Source organism: Copadichromis virginalis, linkage group LG18 (assembly GCF_057382275.1).
Source record: "Copadichromis virginalis isolate Kocher_CV1m ecotype Utaka linkage group LG18, C_Virginalis_male_GT1.1, whole genome shotgun sequence".
NCBI lineage: Eukaryota > Metazoa > Chordata > Actinopteri > Cichliformes > Cichlidae > Copadichromis > Copadichromis virginalis.
Genome location: NC_140635.1, coordinates 14306382 through 14329932, shown reverse-complemented (window position 1 = coordinate 14329932; position 23551 = coordinate 14306382). Strand labels below are relative to the sequence as shown.

Below are 23551 nucleotides of genomic sequence, written 5' to 3'. Positions count from 1 at the left end.
GACCATTTGGAGACCATTTGGATTTTCTGTTGTTTGCTGTTATAGAGTTCTTGTTATGGATAAAAAAGTGCCTCTTTTTAAAAAAAAAAAATAGCTGATAACTATTCGCTGATAGCTGCCAGCATCTGTGAACAAATATAATTCTATAAAGTTGTTCTATATAGCGTGTAACTGCTAATATAGAGTGCTATTAAATTTATTGCTAATGCAATCAAATGGCACATTGACTTGGCACTCATCATCAGAAAGGTTGCCGACCCCTGGACTGCAGAAAGACCGTCTTTAGGGAAAATGTTATTATCTCAGTTTTTTTATGCCACATGTACATCAGGGTACTAATCGTGAAATATTGGATGAAACCTTTACACCACAAGAAGACAATGTGCTCATTGCAGTGCTGATTCTTATAATGAATTATTTGTGCAATATAGCCTCAGAAGCAAAACTTCCTACTTCTAATACCTTTGAATGTCATTATTTATGCTCGTGACATGCGAATATGCAGCGGCAACTATAGAATTTTTCAAATATGATGGCATTGAAAGACTAGCAACCAGTCAGGAGAGAAGGACTGAGATGCCAAGAAAATTCAGAAATTTCAAAATTTCTGAAAATTCATTCAGAAATAAATGGAGCATTAAAAACTAGCTAAGTAAAAAAAGAGGCCATGGTTTTCATGTGTTTTGTATTCGTATTGATCAACTCTTGTAAAACATTTGGACCGTTTACTTAAGCAGTCGTTGCAATATTACCGTGTAAAAATACTCTATTACAAGTAAACTCAGAGACAACCCTTTAGACACGCCCCTGTCCTTCACTCTTATATCACTGGCAGCTTCAGCTGTGAGCCTTAAGGTCAGTTTCACTTCTCTAGATGTTGTGGGGCTGATTGTTTCTTCCTCTCTGAAGATCAAGGTAATGTAAAAGTTTTACATTTTGTATACATTTTTCTGAATTGCTAAGACACTAATATATTACACTAACAGTGTAAATAATCATTTTTCAATCATAAACATTAACATTTTATTTTATTTTATTATGTCAATAACAGAAGAAGGACAATGTGTATTATACGAATGTTTAAGTACAAACAGAATGAGGTCCATTTCTTTTTTCCTATCATATTTTTGAGGAATTTAAGAGACACATGATGCTGAAAATAGTTGAGCTACTGTGCTTTTTAGTGTGCAGTCAATGTTCCCTCAGTGATAGAAACAAAAATACACTACAGTCCTTATAGTATGATATGTTATTGTGACTGGTTGTGTGCATGATCTGAAACTACTGTGTGTTTTGTGAATGTAGTTAGGAGTTTGAGAATTAATTTTTGTGTTAGTATAGCAGAGATTAATTTTCTGACATTCCAACTTTATAGACACCTTATACTGTATGGCACAGGTGTCGAACTCCAGGCCTCGAGGGCTGGTGTCCTGCAGGTTTTAGATGTGTCCTTGATCCAAGACAGCTGATTTAAATGGCTAAATGACCTCCTCAACATGTCTTGAAGTTCTCCAGAAGCCTGGTAATGAACTAATCATTTGATTCAGGTGTGTTGACCCTGGGTGAGATCTAAAACCTGCAGGACACCGGCCCTCGAGGCCTGGAGTTTGACACCCCTGCGTATAAAGACGGTATAAACAGTATAGTGTTAGGGTAAGGTATAGACCAGGGGTCGGCAACCTGCGGCTCCGGAGCCGCATGCGGCTCTTTAGTCGTTATAGTGCGGCTCCTCGTGGTTTGGGAAAATAAATTAGAAGTATTTAGCTGAAGTGTATTTTATTTATGTTAGTTCTTTAAAAAAAAAGAAAAAAAGAAAAAAAAACTTGTACTTCTAAATTGGAAGTTTATTGTGATATTGAAATATAAAAATAAAATTATATTTTATTATTTTTTCATTGCTCCAAATAAGCATCACACTCGCGGAAGCCAGTGTACCCGCCGAAACGCCGTGCATTTATCGAGACTATGATCTATGTCTATGATCTCACTGGTTCAGGTCTATGCAGAACGGCAGTGGGAACAGAGCCTCTCCTTGGTCCCTCACTTGATGGTGACTTGTGCTATTGGCTTGAAGTTAGCCTCCAGTGTTGTACGCCACATCCCCATTGAGTTCCTGTATCCTCTTGTATAGTTATAGGCATTCCAGGATCCAGGTGTGGGACATCGGGTCATAGGCCTTCTTGTAATGGCTATGATGCCTGATAGGAGCTTCCATGTGGTACTGAGGCAGGTTATTGGCTTGTAGTTGGAAGGGACCGGTCCCTTCTGGCAGTCCTCGAGGATCAGGACTGTCCGGCCTTCGGTTAGCCATTCCAGGTGTCTCTCATTGACCAGCAGCTGGTTCATCAGTGCTGCCAGACACTTGTGGAGTGCAGTCAGCTTCTTCAGCCAGTAGGCGTGAACCATATGAACCTTTCTTTGATATCTCCCACTGTGATTGTTACTGGGTCCTGTTCAGGGAGGTTGCTGTGGTCTTCTCTTAGCTCCACCAACTGCTGTTATGGGTTGCATCCTTCTCCTATATGCTCCTCCTCCAGCCTTGGTGGTGTTGTTCTCATATTGTTCCCCTGCCACTGAGAGTACATCTTGGATGTTTCTGTGAAGAACAGATGGTTTATTCTCCTGCCCTTTATCTCTTTGGTGTACCTCTTCAAGCACCTGGACAAGGCTGTGAGTTTCCAAGGCAGTTTTCAAGTCCTCCGGTATGGACAGCTTGCTGTACTTATTAGGCACCTTCTTCACCGCACCTCATATACATATATGTATATAAACTGCTGGGCATTTTTTGCTTAACAGGCATGTAAGTGGAATGTATATGTATGTTTACTTACGTTCTATGTATTATAAATGAATACATTTTTGTATTTTTAATTTATTATATGTTTAACTGTTTCTTCAGTGCCATCATGGCTTGTTGTACATTAGTGGTAAAGAAATCAGAATTTTTAAAATTAATTATTATGTACTTTAATATTTATAATTATCTACTTTATTTATTTATTTTGTGAGCTATAATAATAGTCAGCACAACTTTATGGATTATGGATAAGTTGTTATATAATTAAGTCATTGAATTTTTATTTATTTATTGGCTTTTCAGAAGAATGCTGGGCACGTTTGACAGCCACTGACTAATTGCTGACTAAATCATCAAAAATGGGGAATGCACCATCAGAAAGTAACATGGGCAGCAACCTGAGATGCTGTAAATGTTATAATGGCCTGCCTCCGTGCATGAGCTTCAACAACCTTTCTCAAAATACTATTTATGGACGATATGTATATGTGTTCAACGGAGGTCAATATTACAGACCAGTTGGTCAGGATAATGCGTACGAGTGTAGAAGTTGCTTTGACCAATGGGGGAGAAGCGAAGCGGAGAGGCAGGAGAGACAGAGGAGAGAGGAAGAACAGAGAAGAGAACAGGAGAGGCAAAGGAGAGAGGAAGAACAGAGAAGAGAACAGGAGAGGCAAAGGAGAGAAGAGGACAAAAGAAGAAAAAAATTCAATGAAACTCTGGAAAGTTCCTACCAACGAGCTAAAGAGCAGTTTGAGAAACAGGTGAGAGGGCACATTTCACAGGAATGTGAGTCCAAGCGAGATGTTCTAATAAAGCATCTGCATAAGTCTGAAGCCAACTATGAATCAATCAGTGACAGTGACGAGCTTCTTGAACTCCTCTCGGTGAAATGCAGTCTCCCAGTTATAAATCTCAGTCTGACTCAGCTCACAGGTGATCAGCTCAGTGAGATCCTTTCAGTCCTGGACAAACTTCTGTTTGATGAGTGGATCAGTGCTCCTCCATCCATCAGCACTCTGCAGCACACTCAGGTGTTCATCACAGAGCTCTGTGCTCTGTCTCTGGAAATATCTGAAGAAGTTTCCCTACAAAGCATCTCCAATCATATGCAGTCCCATTTGGGATCCATCAGCCAATCAGCAAGTGGTGTTTTTGAGAGTTTCCTCTTGACTCAAGCCCTGTATCTGAACCTGATGCATGTTTTCAATGACCGTGACAGATCTGATAATGATGCTGTCCTCATAGCCAAACAATGGGCAGAATATGAGATTTCCACTGAAAACCTCTTTGTAATTGAATTCCTGAGCACCCTCACATCATCACTGCAGAGTGCAGTTGGAAGAGCCTCTGTGTTCACTTTAAAGATGGAAATCCAGTGTTTAAAGCTTCTCTTATTCACACTCACAGATCTAAATGGAAAAGAAGCCCACTCAAAGTCCACTGAAATGCTCCTCAAACTTGTGCAAAGAAACCAATGGACTCCAATGGAAGCAGTCACTCTGCTTAAAGCACTGTCACAGAAATATGCGGATGATGATTCCATAACTGAAATCCTTACCTTGGTACGAGTGTATGACATACCACCAGACTGGATAGATGACTGTGGGCACTCTCTAATCCAGCTCCTTGAATCTGCTGCTCCTGAGCGATTTTGTCAGGATTTCCAAAAGACTCTAAGAGGAAACGATGAGAACAGTGTAACTGCAGTTCTAGCAGAAGTAAAGATGTTGTGGAATTTGGATGACTCTGTCATTGATATGATAAAAGACATTAATACTGGTGTCCTGAAATATACAGAAAATGTACCAAAAGAAGAAACTTTTATGAAAGATTCATTTAAATGTGAATCTTTGAATGCAGACAACATACAGAAATGTCTGTGTCAGCTCTGCAAAGCAGTGTTTAATATAAAAGGCTGGTGGCCCACAGTGAGGCAGATGGTGCGGTGGTGTGGACTGGTGCTGACTCTGAAAAGTGGAGTGGTACAACTGGTTGGTGTGGAAGAAGACCCATGTGTTACAGCCATGTTTGCAGCCATGCAAGTCTGCATGGGAAACAAATTGGACATTGTGCTGAGCTCTGATGTTCACTCAGAGGAGCAAACAAAGGAGTGGTCTGACTTCTACAAGCACCTTAACATTTCACTTAACACAAACATGAAGAAGACTGACCCATCATTCCAGGATGTCTATGAAGCAGACATTGTTTATGGTACAATGGATGATTTTGTGTCAGATTATGTTCAACGTGGCATAGAGGCAATGGAAACGGGGCATACACCGTTTAGTCGTGGATTTATTATTGAAAAACAAAGTCTCAGTGTTCTGCATGCTCTGGAACTTTCAAGACTCAAAGACGATGACTCCCTGGTGTTTGCTGCGGAGGTCCTGCAGAACCTCATGAGTAAATTTCACAGTGAAGATGTGGAACTGAGACATATCTTTGTTAAGGCCCTTTTTCAGGTCCTCCATTGTAACCTAAATGAAGACACAATCACTGACACAAAAATCATCACCGTCTCAAAGAAAATCACAGGGAAGGAATTGCTTTCTAATGAGATCTTTATTTTGACCTTCCTGGAAAATCTCTTGCAAGTGTTTGCTAGAGAAACAGAAGCTGTTAAAAACATGACAGATCCTGCAGGCAAATGTTGTTTGGAGAATTTATTTGCCTGTGTGGAACAATTCCAAGACTTAGACAAAGAAACCAAAGAAGTCTTCAAGATGGTTTCAAATCTTGGGGAACAAAGACTTTGGTCACCAGTAGAGGTCTTAAACCTTCTTGGAGCATTAACTGATAACCACCATGATGACGGCTGTATTTCCATCATGAAGATTTTACATTTGATGGAAACATATCAGGTTTCCTCTAAGTGGAAAGATGAAAACAACAAATCTCTCACTGAGCTCATAGATTCATGCACAACTAAGAATCTGATCCAGCATCTAGAAAAGAGCCTTAGAGGTGAGAAAAAAAGAAACATTGAAAACCTTTTCTGTGAAATACAGCAGATGAAAGTCATTGATAAACAAACACTGAGTACATCAGACAACATAGTAACTCATGTAACAAACCTAATCAAAACTGGTGAAATTAAAAAGCACACATGTGATGTGGAACATGTTAGGTCTCTGTGTCAAAGCAAAGAAACTGAGGACCTTCAGGAAGTCCTTGCAGTCTTATGCAATGCTGTACACCTCCACAAAGCTGAAAGGAAGTGGTTTCCCAGGGCAACTCAGATGATAAGCTGGTGCCTGTTGGCCTTGTCTGACACTGGGAAGCTCCTGGAGATGGGAACTGGAGAAGGGAAGTCTTGTGTCATAGCGATGTTTGCCGTGCTGCGTGTGCTTAGAGGTGAAAAGGTGGATGTGGTGTCCAACTCCTCTGTGTTATGCCAAAGAGATGCTAAAGAATGGGCCAAATTTTACAAATACTTTGGCATTACAGTCGACACAAACACAAATAAAAATGAGGATAAAGATCGGAAAGAATGCTATCAGAAGGACGTGGTGTATGGAACCATTGAAGCCTTTGCTGCTGATCACCTTCGCCAAATATTTGAGATGAAGGATGTGAGGCCTGATCGTAACTTTCAGTGCATCATTATCGATGAAGTGGACTCACTGCTGCTGGATCAGGGAGTGCAGCTGACATACCTGTCCAGCCCCATGGTCTCCATGCAGCACCTGAACATTATTCTCACCATGATCTGGAGCCACGTCAGTCAGTATGGCTTCCTATCTACAGGACATCAGACATTTGTAAGAGGTCCTCCTGCTTCATTCTTCAAGGCCATCTATGACTCAATGAACACAGAAGGCAGTGAAATTAGTGATCCAATGGACATTTTAAGTATTGCTGAAGAATCCAACATTGTGCCAAAAGGATTTTCAGAAGATATCTACAAGAGTGAAAACCATGAAATTCTCAGTAAACTGAAAACAGTGAGTCAGGATGCTATGGTTGACTTTTTCAAAGAAATTGAGGACTATGTCCCCTATGGCTTTACTGTTTACACGCTAGATGACAAGGGACTGCTCTGTCTTCAAAAGTGCAGTCCATACAATGACCGGGACATCCCAGAGCTTTCATTTCTTGTGCTGGAGGAAGGATTGTGTTGTCCTCTCTATGAGTCAGAAGAAGTTCTCGTCAAGCCCATTGCAGAATTAATCTCTGAGAGGATTCAGTACACCCCATGTGAAAACAATAAAGACAAAATCAGCATTCCTGGATTCTTGAAGACTCTGGTGGAGAAGAAAGTCTCAGTGTGGGTTCAGAATGCCTTTCTGGCAATGTTACTGAAAGAAGGACGAGAATATGTCGTAGAAAATGACAACATCTGTCCAGTGGACTTCAGATCCACTGGTATTGTTGAACTGAATAAGAAATGGGGGGATGGTCTGCAGCAGTTTGTGGAGGTTAAACACCAAGTCAAACTGAGCACAATTTCAACAGTGACAAACTACATTTCCAACATCTCCTTTTTTGAGAAATACCAGGGGAAAATATACGGAACAACAGGAACACTGGGGAGCAAAGCAGACATTCAGTTTTTGCAGGACCTGTATCCAAATCTCTCTGTGTGCAAAATACCAACATTCAGCAGGAAGAAGTTATTTGAGGTCAAAGGTACTCTGAAAAAAACAGCTGAAGAATGGAAATCTGAAATAAAAGATGTGGTCATGGCTCAGATTTCCCCAAATTCATACAGAGAAGGAAGAGCAGCGTTGGTGATCTGTGAAACTATAAACAAAGCCAAAGAGATCTACGAAGAGCTGAAGAGCAGCATCCCAAATAAAAAATTGATTCTCTACTGCCGCAGTGACAGAGACAGTTTGAGTAAAATAGACAAGGAGCTTCATCCTGGTGATGTCATTGTTGCCACAAACCTTGCCGGCCGTGGCACAGACATAAAAGTGTCCCCAAAGGTGAACAATAATGGAGGGTTATTTGTGATCCTCTCCTTCCTTTCTGAAAATACGAGGGTGGAACTCCAGGCTTTTGGACGAACTGCACGCAAAGGTAAACCTGGATCTGCTCAGATAATCATTTCCACTGAACACCTGCAGCCATCTTTTCACACAATGTCCTCTCTGGAGGAAGCCAAGAGCACAAGAGACAGACTTGCAGCAGAAAAGATAAGTTACATGATGAACGATGTTGCTGAGATGAAACTGCGGGAGGACCTGTTTTCAGAATACTGTGAAACACTTCAAGATATTTATGACACCACTGATGGAGACGAGGAAAGAGCTGTTGTTGCCATCATGAATGAGTTCTGGGGGATTTGGCTGCAAACTAAATCAGAAGAAATTGATCAGTTGAAGAGAAATGAACTGCAAGAGAGTCTGAAAGCTGATTTGTCAAAGGCAAAAAGTCAGTCTGAAAGTCAGACTTCACCAAGTTCCAGCATTTATCACTACATCAAGTTTGGAAATGTTGCACTGGATGAAAAAAAGTGGGACACCGCAGCCATAATGTTTGAAAAAGCCACGACAGAGGATAAAAGCTGGGCAGCTGTAGCTTTTTACACTCGTGCATACTGCACTATACAACAGGCGGAAGGAGATTACCTCACCAAGGCAATAGATGATCTAATGAAGGCACAGGAATCTCTGAAGTTTCTCAGTGAAGAATCACTAGTCTGCCTTCAGTTTGTAACAATGTCCTCTGCATACTCAGCCAACAGCAACCCAACCAGTCTGGAAAAACAGTTATCAACCAAGTGCAACGTTCTAAGTTACTTTGACAAAAACATTACTGAGGCCATCAAAAAGTTGGATAAAATAAAACAGCAGAATCCAGTGGTAAAAAAATCCCCTATTTTCTGCTTGGTATCAGGGGCTGATAAAGATCTCCAAGTTGAAGTCTATACCCTCTATAATAGAGGTCTGAGATATATATTTTCTGTGGAAGATGAGCCTCGTTTCTCATGGGAAGGTCTTCTAGTGACCTTTTTTGCAGTTTTACAGAATATTGGAGGATCATTGCTCACTGCATGTATGTTTCATAGATTGGCTCAAGTTGGCATGGGACTCATTACTGAAGAAAAAACAGACAGCACGAGTGAGTCTACGATGACAGGAGAAATCAGCTGGAAGTCATGGGCAACAGAAAAAGCCATTTCTCTTGGTGTATCTCTCGTTGGGTTTGGAGTTGGAAAGTTGGTCGCAAAGAGCTTCAAATCTTCTGAAATATTACTCAAAGGAATGGGCAAAAAGATGAAGCCGATGCCAAAGTTTCTCTCCAGACAGGCTGAAGAAAATGTTAGTCCTGTGACAAATATGAAGAATGCAGAAATGACAATCATTACTAATGGTTTTGGGAATAAAGAAGAGAAAATACTGGCAGATATAGTAAACAGCATCAAATCTGATTTAAAAGAAAGGATTGTCCCCAGTGTGGAATCAAACATGGAAAAAGACCCCTTAGCTACATTAGTAGACTTCATCATTCTCTCACAAGCTGAGGATAAAAAGCAACTTCAAGATCTTCTGAACGATAAGAGCACAAAGAATAATCTCTTGGCCATTTTCAAAGAGTTAAGCAAAACTGCAGTGCAGCCATTCTATGCAGACCTCAGTTGGCAAAATAAACTGAATTCATCTCTCTCTAAAATAACTGAAAAAGCCAAATCACACACCAAAGACAATGCATCTGCAATTCTTACCACAATCCAAACTCGTTACATGGGCCGACTGGCAGACAATACCATCAGTACAGTGCTCAGCCTCTCATATAAGTTTTTCTCAAATCTTCATGAACAGCTGAAAATATTTAAAGAAAAGAAAAGCAACGAGAATGTGAAAGTAAGTGATCTATCTGGAGAGGACATTAAACTTTTGAAAGACTTCAAGCAAGACTTAGCATCCACCATCAATACTTTATTGGCTAATGCTTTGGTAGAAGTCTTCGACCACAAGTTCTCTACTTACATTGTTTCTCATGTTCACGGTCAAATAAAAAGCAATATTGACCATCATATAATCATAAACAGCTTAAAGAGTGACAGGACAGAGGAAAAACTCAGAGCTGGGCAGAACAACATATACACCCCAAGAAAGCTGAATTCTAAACACAAACTTAAAGGAGAGGCAGGTCAGTGCTCACAATCACATGCTGAAAAGATCAAGAACTCCACGACTGCAGGCACCATCCTTGATATCAAAGTTCTGTCAGAAGCCACTGGCACTAAAGTTGTCATCCTAACAGAGGACAGCAATGGAAGACTTACCAAAATGCAGGAGCTGAGCCCAGACACTCGACCTGCCAATACAACTGTGACATTGATCTACAGACAAAAGAGTGACCAATACCCTGATGGCCATTATGATGTGCACATCAATAACCAGACAGTGATTATAGAGAGTGAGGGCAAGAGCTGTTTGTTTCATGCTTTGGCACGGGGTATGAAACCAGAAGGCAGCTCTGCCGAGATCGCTTTGAAAGCAGACTGCCTTCGATCTGTGGAGGCTGATGCTCTCCTCAGTAACCCAGGCCAATGGGAGCCTTTCCTCAAGCACAAAGAGTTGACTGAATCAATCAGGGGAGGGGACTGGTACGTGGCAGAAGTAGCTGCACCCAAAAAGGCCATAGAAGAAAGCAAAAGGTTACACCAGGAAGAGTTTGGAAAAGTAGAGTTATACCAAGAATGGCAAAAATATACAAAGAAAAACAAGGAACACAATCCTCAGCGTCCTCTACTGAACAGGTACAATCACATTTGATATGATACTAAATTACAGCTAAAATAAAAAATCTGTGCTTTATTTTTAATTGTTATGTTTTGCTCCCTGGTCTAGAGTTATGGATTTATTGTACATTTGTAAAGCAGGATTATAACATTTAATGAATGTGATTGGTGCATGACGCTGTTACACACAATACTTTGATTTGTGGCAAGATTTGACAAGATGGATGTGTTTTTTTTTTCTTTCTTTTCTTTCCAGTAACAACAACTGAGAACAAGACTGGTGAACAATCAAACAATTCTTCCGCCTGTCTGATCATCATCAAGAGACCTCTCTATTATGATATGATACTTTTAATTCAGTTTTTTTTTTTACTTTATTGAAGACAAAAATACAAAAAACCACACACATTTACCTCAATTTGGACATTGAGGCAATTTTTCAATTTAGTTTTAATTTAGATCTTTTGATTCTGTAGTAAAACATACATATTTAATACAGGTAAGACGGCATAAGAATCATACATACTGTTAGAAATCCTTAGTCCTAAATGCTGTTTAGGATTAGGTAAGGTAGGGCCGTTTGATTTCTTTCTAAAAGATTATTTTCAGACTTCAAACAAATTTTGACATGATCAGAAATCAGTAAAGTATAAAGGTCAAATATTCAATTCTAAGGTATTTCCAGACACAATAGCAAAGGATAGCATATTTTAGTCGACTGCATTATTAATCAGTCAGGAAAAAAGAAAGGTTAGCCTGTCTACATGTCCTTCTGTTGTCAGTTTCCAAGTATATTCCCAGTTACTGCCCTATAGTGTAACTCTATCTAATATGTAATCTTTTTTCAACAAAAAAGTCATTTATTTTCGATGCAATTTGATTATTACATTGATTATATTGTTTTGCTTATTTACAAAACCAATTCCAAGTATTTGGGATTCTGTGTAAAATGGAAATAGAAACCAAATACAATGATTTGCAGATATTATAAGTTCATATATCTACATTTCAGCCTTGTGAATGCTGCCAATTCCATTATTGCTGCCTAATGGGGGAAAGATATCCAATTGTGATTTTTTGCTTTGATCACTGTACAATTTTTTTTCCAGACTCTGAATTTTTTAATGATGTTGGCATATCTTTCTAATTTTGGACATAGTTATATTGTTCTGAAATAGTTCCATAATTTAAAGGCAGTTTCTTGCAGATTGGTGAACCTCTACCCATCTTAACTTCTGAGATTTTCTTTTTTTTTAATACCCGGTCATGTTAGTGACCTGTTGTCAATTCATATAATTAGTTCCAAAATGTTGCTCCAGTTGTTTTAAGTTTAGTACCACCCTCTTGTTGTTCTTTCCCAACCTTTTTGAGACATGTTGCTACTATTAAATTCAAAATGAGCTAATATTTTTAATAAAATTCTGAACTATGTCTCAGTTTAAACATTTGATATATTTTTACATTTTATTAAGACCATTGCTTTCTTTTTGTATTTAATTTTCTAGCTTTTTAAAAAAAAATGGTTTGTAATCTGATGTATCTCTTCTGTGTGCAAGACTACTTAATTAATTTGATTGTTCAATAACATATAATCAAACAAAAGTATTAATCAATAGACTTATATGGAATTGTTTATATATGTGTCAACCAATAAATGGAAATTAAGTAATGATGTAATAACAAGAGATGATGTAATGTTCTTTATCAGCATCAGGCATTATCATTAAAGTGTTTCAAATTTATGTTGAAATCAAGACTTTAAACTAACTGCAAGTCTACTACATTATCAGAGAACGCTAAAATTGATATTTCTGAGGTTAAAAGTGATCTATGCAATTACAAAACATATATATATATGTGTATATATATATATATACATATAATATTTATTTGTCTTCATAAATCGAGCTTAAATTTACTGTGATCTCTGACTATGTAATATATGAAATCATTACATTTGAATTTGCAAATACACTTCATGAAAATGTGATTATTTATATTTTTATCTAAACATAATTTAGTCTTGTACTTTTCACATATTCTTTAAGGATATTGTAGTTTTGCAAAATCATCCTATAGACTGCTCTGCCAACCATCTGGCATTGACCAATCATGAGAGAAAAATGAATATTTCCTGACTGATCATCAGGGGTTCCTGTAGGTAGGCTGATGGCAGTTGCTAGGTAAATAATGGCTAAGGCCCCAGTGATGCATGTCTACAGACTAGTAGGAGACTCTTGACAACCCCCTGTTGCTAAGAAGAAACTGGTGTTTTACAACCACTGGCAAAAACCACCTTCGGATTTGTGACTTTGGTACCAACAAAGACAAACAAATACATGATCACACTGTCATCAGTATAGCAGAGACTGAAGTGTCCCAGAAGCTGCAGGCAGTCAGACTTAACCTTGGAGAAAGGTATCAGTACAGCTCATCAGTTCAACAAAATAATCAGAGAGTAATGTGGAAGAACAACAGACAACATAAAACATAAACTTCTGAAAAGTTAAGCCAAAGCTGAAGCGTCTTAAAGTTGCATTTCTATGGCTACCAGGGGGTGATATTTGTAGTTCTAGTCCTATATAAGTGACTAGTAAAATGGCTTTCTGACTGATTTCTAAACATTTTCCTAGTGAGTTTGTGTGCTCACATTTTGGGTCATATTGAATGCACTAAGGCCCAGTAGAATAATAAATAAATAAATAAATGCATAAATAAATAAATATCATTTTGAATTACTTTGAATGCAAAGCAAATCTAGTAGTCTGAAATAAGTATAACAGACCCAGTTTTACATGCCTATTTATCTTCTACATTGTCTCAGTCAATGAACTGTCACAGACATTAAACACTAAGATTGTGTAGATGTACTTACTGAACCAAGTGACACAGTTACAAAGAGCTTGGGTTGTCAGAAGAAGTCATGTAACACTCAACACATCTGACAAAATTTCAGAATAAACAGAATTCACAGAATAAATCAGAATTTAAAAGCGGCACTGACAAAATAATGATGATAAATAATCAGATTTCCTCCTCTAAACTGATGTAATCCAGCTAAAAGAAACGTAAAGTCTGTGGATTGTGCAGTATTATAAACAAGTTACATAAATTCATGCATATTACCAAAGAGCGGCAGTAAAGATGGCCAAAGGTTTACAATAGTTAGTACGTGACAAGTGATGGAAACTGTGGCTTTGACTGTGGCTTTGTGTGAGCGTATATGAGCCAAGAGATGGCTGTTTGCTTTGTCTATTGCTGTTGCGTGAACTGCTATTTCCTCATTATTGTTCTGTAGACGTGGCTTATTGTGACACCAGTTTTATTCATCAACTATGGTTGAAAGCTTACATTCACATCACAGGAATAATTTAAGGGATTTTAATGATTTGTTTGAAGTGTTCTTTCTCCCGGTTAGAATGATTGCACAGAGTACATCTTTAATTCTGTGCACAGCCACAGAGAACTGTTGATGTTGTAACAGCAAACTGTACTTTGGCAAATACATGAACAGGTTAAACAGTCAGTAAGTACTGAAAGTCATTACTGCAGGCAAATCACCAGCATCAGTCAGATCAGATCAAAGCTCTGCAAATATACATTTATTACTGCAAGTCATCAAGGAAAGGTCTGATGGATCTTCCAGGATTAGTGATGTTGCTTTTAAGATTACTGATTGGTTAGTAGGCGGCAATACCTTCATCTTCATAGTACAGAAACAGTTGCATACTTTGATCTCTTCAGTTTGTTTACTTGTAAGTTTGTGAAAGTAGATGTGAACGGATTGTGGCTGCATATTCATAGGCTTTTTACATGTTATGATACTAATTTAAAGGCTTGTAAACAGATCTTGTGATTGTTGAGATAGTATGGATAGCTGTTACATCCTGTCTTCAGTCTTTATGCTACATAATTAAGTTTGTAAGCTGTTTTTTTTTTAAAAATATAGTATTCCATCTATCATCTAGGAAGAATATAACGAAGCATAATGAAATTAAACTCAACTCAATTTTTTTGTAAACCAAGATTAAAGGAGTGGTTTTCACTGTAGTAAAACCACAGCTGTCGCACCTCTTATGCACTCTTATTAATGTAAGTTTCGTGTTGATAATGACTTGCAGTTTCCTGTTAGTAAGAAAACACAGCTGGCAGTCTGTTATTGCCACATCTTTGTCCACAGCAGTTCTAGTGAGCATCAGCTTTCTGTTCGTTTCTTTTGTCAGCCATGGACAAAACTGTGCTGCTGTTGTGCCTGCAGGTTGTTCTGCTCATCACTGCCTTTCCTTTAGACGCAGCTGGTCAAGTCGTAGTGAAAGGTCCAGATCAGGTAAGAAGATCCGCAACAGCAATCAAAAAGGTAGGGATACATACCTTTAATTATCTGTCTGAATTTACTACAAATTCCATATTATATTTTGTGGAGAGAGGAACTTAATGCCGCAGAAGTGAAAGCTCGCTGTTTTAGGTTGTATCAACAGACCTGGATCACGTGGCTGGCAAATGTGTTTGATTTTGAGTGTATTTCTACTTTTCCATTACAAAATTGGAACGTAGCATCATAATAGGTGTTTGTGCAGTTTTGTGCTCCCTTAAGTTCATTCCTTGTGTTTGGAAAGATTCATCAAAACTTCTAAATGAACAAGTAACTAAGAACTCGTTACTTGTACTTGTACATTTTCTCAGTTTAAACATTTGATCTGTTGTTTTATTAGATCAAATGTGGGATTGTGAGATTTGCAATTTATTGCCTTCTGTATTTATTTACTGTTTACACAGGATCACAATTTTTCAAACTCCTTGTGGACTTTGTATATTAATCTATAAATGTCATGACCATGATTTCTTTATACAGTAACAACATGTCTATACTTTATGTTGATTTTAATTTATCATCATTACATAAAAACGCAATGTTCATGTCATTTCATTATAGGTGGCAAACAGGACGGTCAACCCACCAAACCAAGAACAACAGAAGAGAAGGTGTTCCATTAGACGTGGAGGGTGCGGTCCAATGGTAAATTGTTTTGTTATTTACATTTTCTTTATTTCCTGCTGTTACAGAACAGCAACTTGATAAACACTGAATCATCTTGTGAATTATCCTTCTGTTTCCAAAGCTTTCTTATTACAGAAAACAATAATGGATTGCGAAGCCCATGTTTTTCTTTATAAAGAAAAAGCTGGTCCTGTTATTATGATCACTATTGAATTTATTTATTTTTTTTAATTTCAAGCACATAGATATTTAAAGCTAAAGCAGAGCAAAGACTGTTTTATTTATTTCTCTCTCTGCAGGGCCAGTAGTTTACCCATCACACATCGCTGCGGCCAGAAACTCCTTCCTGCATTTTTCCATTGACCTGGGTGCTTCAATAATCTACGCATATAAACTATCACAACAACAGATTCTCTGCAAACATGTTGCAACATTGCAGTTGGTGCAGAAGTCACCTCGCATACATCAGACAGATGCAAAATTTGAACCAGCTCACTGGACTTCTCTGAGAAGTCAGAAATTAAACACAAACAACATTCAACCACTAAAACTAATTTTGGAAGTAAATATAAGGCGGAGTATTAGGGCCACATTAAGAAAATAAAATATTCTGATCAATTTGAGAATAAAGTCAAAATTTCACGATTAAAATCGAAAATCTATTTTGAGGAAAGCATCAAAATGTGGAGATTACTTTTGTTGTTTCAAGACAAACTGCCACGTTTCTTATACCTTTGTGTAGATGAGTTAGCCATTTCACATTACACGAATGCAACCATCTGCACCATCTTTTCAACATCCTTTTACATATCACCATAATATGTTTGTGTGCTAAAAAAGAAATCATTTCCTTCCTTGTTACTTAAGTCGATTCTGAAGTACGATTTCACTCAGAGGGTACAGCAACCATGGCTGATTGTCTTGAAACAAAATAGAATTATAATATTATTCTCAAAATGATGAATGATATTGTTTTTTTAATGCGACCCTAATACTACGTCGTATAAATAACCTTTGCATCTTAATTTAAAAAAAAATAAATCCTAAAGCACTTAACTGTTTTAAGATATATTTTTTTGTAAAACTATGAATTTGAAAAATCATAGATAACAACAATAATTATTTTGATATTAAATAAATAATTGCATGTTGGAGGATTAACCACAGGAACATAAAAAGTGTTTTTGGTAATTACCAGTATTGTGTATTTAGGGCAGCTGTGAGTACCTTGTGTGGAACCTTGTACTGGATAGTAATAATAATTTTGTTAAGTACTGCATGTGCTGAGTATAAACTGGACTAATAAAATATTTAAAGCACTGCACATTTGCGTGAATTAGACTGATATTCTGAAAAGAAGTTGTGTAGTTAATTGTAAGATTGTCCAATGATGACAAATAAAGACATGATAAGATGGTGTTAAACACAGCGCCAGAAAATCAGATGTATCAGATGTATATTTGCTTCTCCTTCAAGCCCCTGACTCACTGACTTTGAACAACTGTAAAACTTCCACATGTTTTCTGCACATTTTATTCAGTAACTTACTGACTTACCTGTGTTTGGTTTTAAGACAGTGAAAGAAGAGTTTACTAAAAAAAATAGTTTGATCAGACAATCTGTTCTTGCACTGAGGATGCAACATCAAAACACAGAAGAAGCTTTTCTATATGCAAAAAAATCCCTATTTTCTTTGTAACACTCACTGAAACTGTCAAACTTTTGAGCAGAGTCAGTCACATTACACAGTATATAACTGGTGGCCACAAGCAAACACTACAAAATAAGACTTCTGTTGCCCAGAACATAAACACTTAAAAGCACTTGAGTCTTAGTTTAGTAGTTTCAGTATCAAAAACAGCAATTGTCACACTGCCAGTGTACTTCAATGTAGTTCATTTACTGGAGGTAAAAACCACTGAATGTGAAATTCCTTTGTTTAAATCATCCTTTATACAAAAAACATAAACCTCTATACTTTAATACCACCAGTGACACAAATATATTAGAACTGCCAGCACAAATGTATTCAGGAGACCAATGCATGAGGAGTGAGGAGTGATCAGAGGCACTAAGTGTCATGGCCACTGAACGGACTCACGCGCAGACAGTACTTTTCAAGGAGAAAGGGGATTTATTTACAATAGGGATCACCTTAGTGCAAAATATATGTACAGTGAGTTGGGAGGGGGGTCCAGGGTTCCAAGGAGAGAAGGGGGGGGGGGAATCCACACACACGCTTCCTCTTCCACTCAGTCACCGCCACCGCTCCTCCACACACACACACTCCTCTTCAGCCGCACTCGCTCCAACACTCCACACACTGCCCCACTTGGACAGGTCCGGTGATTCGGTCCAGGAGAGGGATATCTACAGACAGAAGTTCAAGGTTAGTCCCACAACAAAATACATGTAAGAGATTCTTCTTTGAATATGCCGCGAGCACGAACTCAGGTGGTTCAATATATATATATACATATACATATAGTTTTGTCTTCATAAATCGAGCTTAAATTTACTGTGATCTCTGACTATGTAATATATGAAATCATTACATTTGAATTTGCAAATACACTTCATGTAAATGTGATTATTTATATTTTTATCTAAATATAATTTAGTCTTGTACTTTTCACATATTCTTTAAGGATATTGTAGTTTTGCAAAATCATCCTATAGACTGCTCTGCCAACCATCTGGCATTGACCAATCATGAGAGAAAAATGAATATTTCCTGACTGATCATCAGGGGTTCCTGTAGGTAGGCTGATGGCAGTTGCTAGGTAAATAATGGCTAAGGCCCCAGTGATGCATGTCTACAGACTAGTAGGAGACTCCTGACAACCCCCTGTTGCTAAGAAGAAACTGGTGTTTTACGACCACTGGCAAAAACCACCTTCGGATTTGTGACTTTGGTACCAACAAAGACAAACAAATACATGATCACACTGTCATCAGTATAGCAGAGACTGAAGTGTCCCAGAAGCTGCAGGCAGTCAGACTTAACCTTGGAGAAAGGTATCAGTACAGCTCATCAGTTCAACAAAATAATCAGAGAGTAATGTGGAAGAACAACAGACAACATAAAACATAAACTTCTGAAAAGTTAAGCCAAAGCTGAAGCGTCTTAAAGTTGCATTTCTATGGCTACCAGGGGGTGATATTTGTAGTTCTAGTCCTATATAAGTGACTAGTAAAATGGCTTTCTGACTGATTTCTAAACATTTTCCTAGTGAGTTTGTGTGCTCACATTTTGGGTCATATTGAATGCACTAAGGCCCAGTAGAATAATAAATAAATAAATAAATGCATAAATAAATAAATATCATTTTGAATTACTTTGAATGCAAAGCAAATCTAGTAGTCTGAAATAAGTATAACAGACCCAGTTTTACATGCCTATTTATCTTCTGCATTGTCTCAGTCAATGAACTGTCACAGACATTAAACACTAAGATTGTGTAGATGTACTTACTGAACCAAGTGACACAGTTACAAAGAGCTTGGGTTGTCAGAAGAAGTCATGTAACACTCAACACATCTGACACAATTTCAGAATAAACAGAATTCACAGAATAAATCAGAATTTAAAAGCGGCACTGACAAAATAATGATGATAAATAATCAGATTTCCTCCTCTAAACTGATGTAATCCAGCTAAAAGAAACGTAAAGTCTGTGGATTGTGCAGTATTATAAACAAGTTACATAAATTCATGCATATTACCAAAGAGCGGCAGTAAAGATGGCCAAAGGTTTACAATAGTTAGTACGTGACAAGTGATGGAAACTGTGGCTTTGACTGTGGGTTTGTGTGAGCGTATATGAGCCAAGAGATGGCTGCTTGCTTTGTCTATTGCTGTTGCGTGAACTTCTATTTCCTCATTATTGTTCTGTAGACGTGGCTTATTGTGACACCAGTTTTATTCATCAACTATGGTTGAAAGCTTACATTCACATCACAGGAATAATTTCAGGGATTTTAATGATTTGTTTGAAGTGTTCTTTCTCCCGGTTAGAATGATTGCACAGAGTACATCTTTAATTCTGTGCACTGCCACAGAGAACTGTTGATGTTGTAACAGCAAACTGTACTTTGGCAAATACATGAACAGGTTAAACAGTCAGTAAGTACTGAAAGTCATTACTGCAGGCAAATCACCAGCATCAGTCAGATCAGATCAAAGCTCTGCAAATATACATTTATTACTGCAAGTCATCAAGGAAAGGTCTGATGGACCTTCCAGGAATAGTGATGTTGCTTTTAAGATTACTGATTGGTTAGTAGGCGGCAATACCTTCATCTTCATAGTACAGAAACAGTTGCATACTTTGATCTCTTCAGTTTGTTTACTTGTAAGTTTGTGAAAGTAGATGTGAAAGGATTGTGGCTGCATATTCATAGGCTTTTTACGTGTTATGATACTAATTTAAAGGCTTGTAAACAGATCTTGTGATTGTTGAGATAGTATGGATAGCTGTTACATCCTGTCTTCAGTCTTTATGCTACATAATTAAGTTTGTAAGCTGTTTTTTTTTTAAATATAGTATTCCATCTATCATCCAGGAAGAATATAAAGAAGCATAATGAAATTAAACTCAACTCAATTTTTTTCTAAACCAAGATTAAATGAGTGGTTTTCTCTGTAGTAAAACCACAGCTGTCAATGTATTTGGGTCACACCTCTTATGCACTCTTATTAATGTAAGTAAGTTTCATGTTGATAATGACTTGCATGTTGTGGACATGACTTGCAGTTTCCTGTTAGTAAGAAAACACAGCTGGCAGTCTGTTATTGCCACATCTTTGTCCACAGCAGTTCTAGTGAGCATCAGCTTTCTGTTCGTTTCTTTTGTCAGCCATGGACAAAACTGTGCTGCTCCTGTTGTGCCTGCAGGTTGTTCTGCTCATCACTGCCTTTCCTTCAGACGCAGCTGGTCAAGTCGTAGTGAAAGGTCCAGATCAGGTAAAAAGATCCGCAACAGCAATCAAAAAGGTAGGGATACATACCTTCAATTATCTGTCTGAATTTACTACAAATTCCATATTATATTTTGTGGAAAGAGGAACTTAATGCCGCAGAAGAGAAAGCTCGCTGTTTTAAGTTGTATCAACAGACCTGGATCACGTGGCTGGCAAATGTGTTTGATTTTGAGTGTATTTCTACTTTTCCATTACAAAATTGGAACGTAGCATCATAATAGGTGTTTGTGCAGTTTTATACTCCCTTAAGTTCATTCCTTGTGTTTGGAAAGATTCATCAAAACTTGAAATTTTTTGGAAAACATGCATGGCGTATCCTCCAAACAAAAGAGGAGGGACCATCGGGCTTGTTATCAGTGCTCAGCACCAATGGAATTGACACATGTCAACACATGCACATGTCTAAAGCTGCCATTACTGCATAAATTTATATACATAAATACATGCATAAGAGCAACAGATGCTCCCAGTCATATGACATATTTTGTCAGGGGGTCCTTTGGATATTTCAGCAAGACATTGCTAAGCCACATACTGCATCTTTGCAATAGCACGGTTACGTAAAAGAAAAGTCCGGGTACCTAACTGGCCTGTCAGCAGTCCAGACCTTTCACCAACTGAAAACTAAGTGCACTGTGAAACAAGAAATACAACTGTCACGTACAGCTGTGTGGCAGGCAGAGGTTGGACCCAAAAGCAGGACTCAAAAACAGAGTTGTAAGCTAAAAGAGAAAGGTTTATTGCTGCGTAAAAATATTCAAAAATAAAAGAACTAACAACTGAAAACTCTGGAACTAGTAACAAAACAAGAAATAAACAATTAGGGAATACCAACAGAAACTAACTGATCAAACTAGGAACACACGATAGACTACACAGCTAGCAGAGACAATGTGACAATGAGCAGAGGGCGACTGAAGATTTAAATACACACAGGATAACAAGGGGATGGGCAACAGGTGGGAACACAGGAGGAACAAATCAGAGACAAAAAGACGGGGGAAGAAAAACTGAGCAAAATGTACAAGAGACACCATGTCTACCAAAATAAAACAGGAAACACAACACAGAGCCAGACAGTGAGACAGCGATGGAGACATGATGGGGTGGGGAGAACACAGATGAGACCAGGACACAAAAGGAAACAGACTAAATGAACAAGTAACTAAGAACTCGTTACTTGTACTTGTACATTTTCTCAGTTTAAACATTTGATCTGTTGTTTTATTAGATCAAATGTGGGATTGTGAGATTTGCAATTTATTGCCTTCTGTATTTATTTACTGTACTCCTTGTGGACTTTGTATATTAATCTATAAATGTCATGACCATGATTTCTTTATACAGTAACAACATGTCTATACTTTATGTTGATTTTAATTTATCATCATTACATAAAAACGCAATGTTCATGTCATTTCATTATAGGTGGCAAACAGGACGGTCAACCCACCAAAGCAAAAACTACAGAAGAGAAGGTGTTCCAGTAAACCTGGAGGGTGTGGCCCAAGGGTAAATTGTTTTGTTATTCATATTTTCTTTATTTCCTGCTGTTACAGAACAGCAACTTGATGAACACTGAATCATCTTGTGAATTATCCTTCTGTTTCCAAAGCTTTCTTATTACAGAAAACAATAATGGATTGCGAAGCCCATGTTTTTCTTTATAAAGAAAAAGCTGGTCCTGTTACTATGATCACTATTGAATTTTTTTTTTTTTAATTTCAAGCACATAGATATTTAAAGCTAAAGCAGAGCAAAGACTGTTTTATTTATTTCTCTCTCTGCAGGGCCAGTAGTTTACCCATCACACATCGCTGCGGCCAGAAACTCCTTCCTGCATTTTTCCATTGACCTGGGTGCTTCAATAATCTACGCATATAAACTATCACAACAACAGATTCTCTGCAAACATGTTGCAACATTGCAGTTGGTGCAGAAGTCACCTCGCATACAGACAGATGCTAAATTTGAACCAGCTCACTGGACTCCTCTGAGAAGTCAGAAATAAAACACAAATAACATTCAACCACTAAAACTAATTTTGGAAGTAAATATAAGGCGGAGTATTAGGGCCACATTAAGAAAATAAAATATTTTGATCAATTTGAGAATAAAGTCAAAATTTCACGATTAAAATGGAAAATCTATTTTGAGAAAAGCATCAAAATGTGGAGATTACTTTTGTTGTTTCAAGACAAACTGCCACGTTTCTTATACCTTTGTGTAGATGAGTTAGCCATTTCACATTACGTGAATGCAGCTTTCTGCACCATCTTTTCAACATCCTTTTACATTTACCATAATATGTTTGTGTGCTAAAAAAGAAATCATTTCCTTCCTTGTTACTTAAGTCGATTCTGAAGTACGATTTCACTCAGAGGGTACAGCAACCATGGCTGATTGTCTTGAAACAAAATAGAATTATAATATTATTCTCAAAATGATGAATAATTTTGTTTTTCTTAATGCGGCCCTAATACTACGTCATATAAATAACCTCAGCATCTTAATTTAAAAAAAAATAAATCCTAAAGCACTTAACTGTTTTAAGATATATATTTTTTTGTAAAACTATGAATTTGAAAAATCATAGATAACAACAATAATTATTTTGATATTAAATAAATAATTGCATGTTGGAGGATTAACCACAGGAACATAAAAAGTGTTTTTGGTAATTACCAGTATTGTGTATTTAGGGCAGCTGTGGGTACCTTGTGTGGAACCTTGCACTGGATAGTAATAATAATTTTGTTAAGTACTGCTGAGTATAAACTGGACTAATAAAATATTTAAAGCACTGCACATTTGCGTGAATTAGACTGATATTCTGAAAAGAAGTTGTGTAGTTAATTGTAAGATTATCCAATGATGACAAATAAAGACATGATAAGATGGTGTTAAACACAGCGCCAGAAAATCAGATGTATCAGATGTATATTTGCTTCTCCTTCAAGCCCCTGACTCACTGACTTTGAACAACTGTAAAACTTCCACATGTTTTCTGCACATTTTATTCAGTAACTTACTGACTTACCTGTGTTTGGTTTTAAGACAGTGAAAGAAGAGTTTA

General features: G+C 37.5%; 1 protein-coding gene and 2 long non-coding RNA genes across 3 annotated transcripts; all 3 read left to right on the top strand.

The window, feature by feature from the left end:
• Window positions 1–3156: 3156 nt before the first annotated feature.
• LOC146687469 (uncharacterized) lies at window positions 3157–10527 on the top strand. Its single transcript, XM_085439529.1, has one exon. It carries the CDS (start codon window positions 3157–3159, stop codon window positions 10525–10527), a length of 7371 nt encoding a protein of 2456 aa, XP_085295655.1.
• A 4118-nt stretch (window positions 10528–14645) lies between these two features.
• On the top strand, window positions 14646–16925 carry LOC146687468 (uncharacterized). The gene is made up of 3 exons (XR_014916414.1): window positions 14646–14850; window positions 15427–15510; window positions 15792–16925. It is a non-coding gene; the product is annotated as an uncharacterized LOC146687468 (long non-coding RNA).
• A 3342-nt stretch (window positions 16926–20267) lies between these two features.
• Window positions 20268–23395, top strand: LOC146687467 (uncharacterized). The gene is made up of 3 exons (XR_014916455.1): window positions 20268–20488; window positions 21904–21987; window positions 22266–23395. It is a non-coding gene; the product is annotated as an uncharacterized LOC146687467 (long non-coding RNA).
• The last annotated feature ends 156 nt before the right edge of the window (window positions 23396–23551 follow it).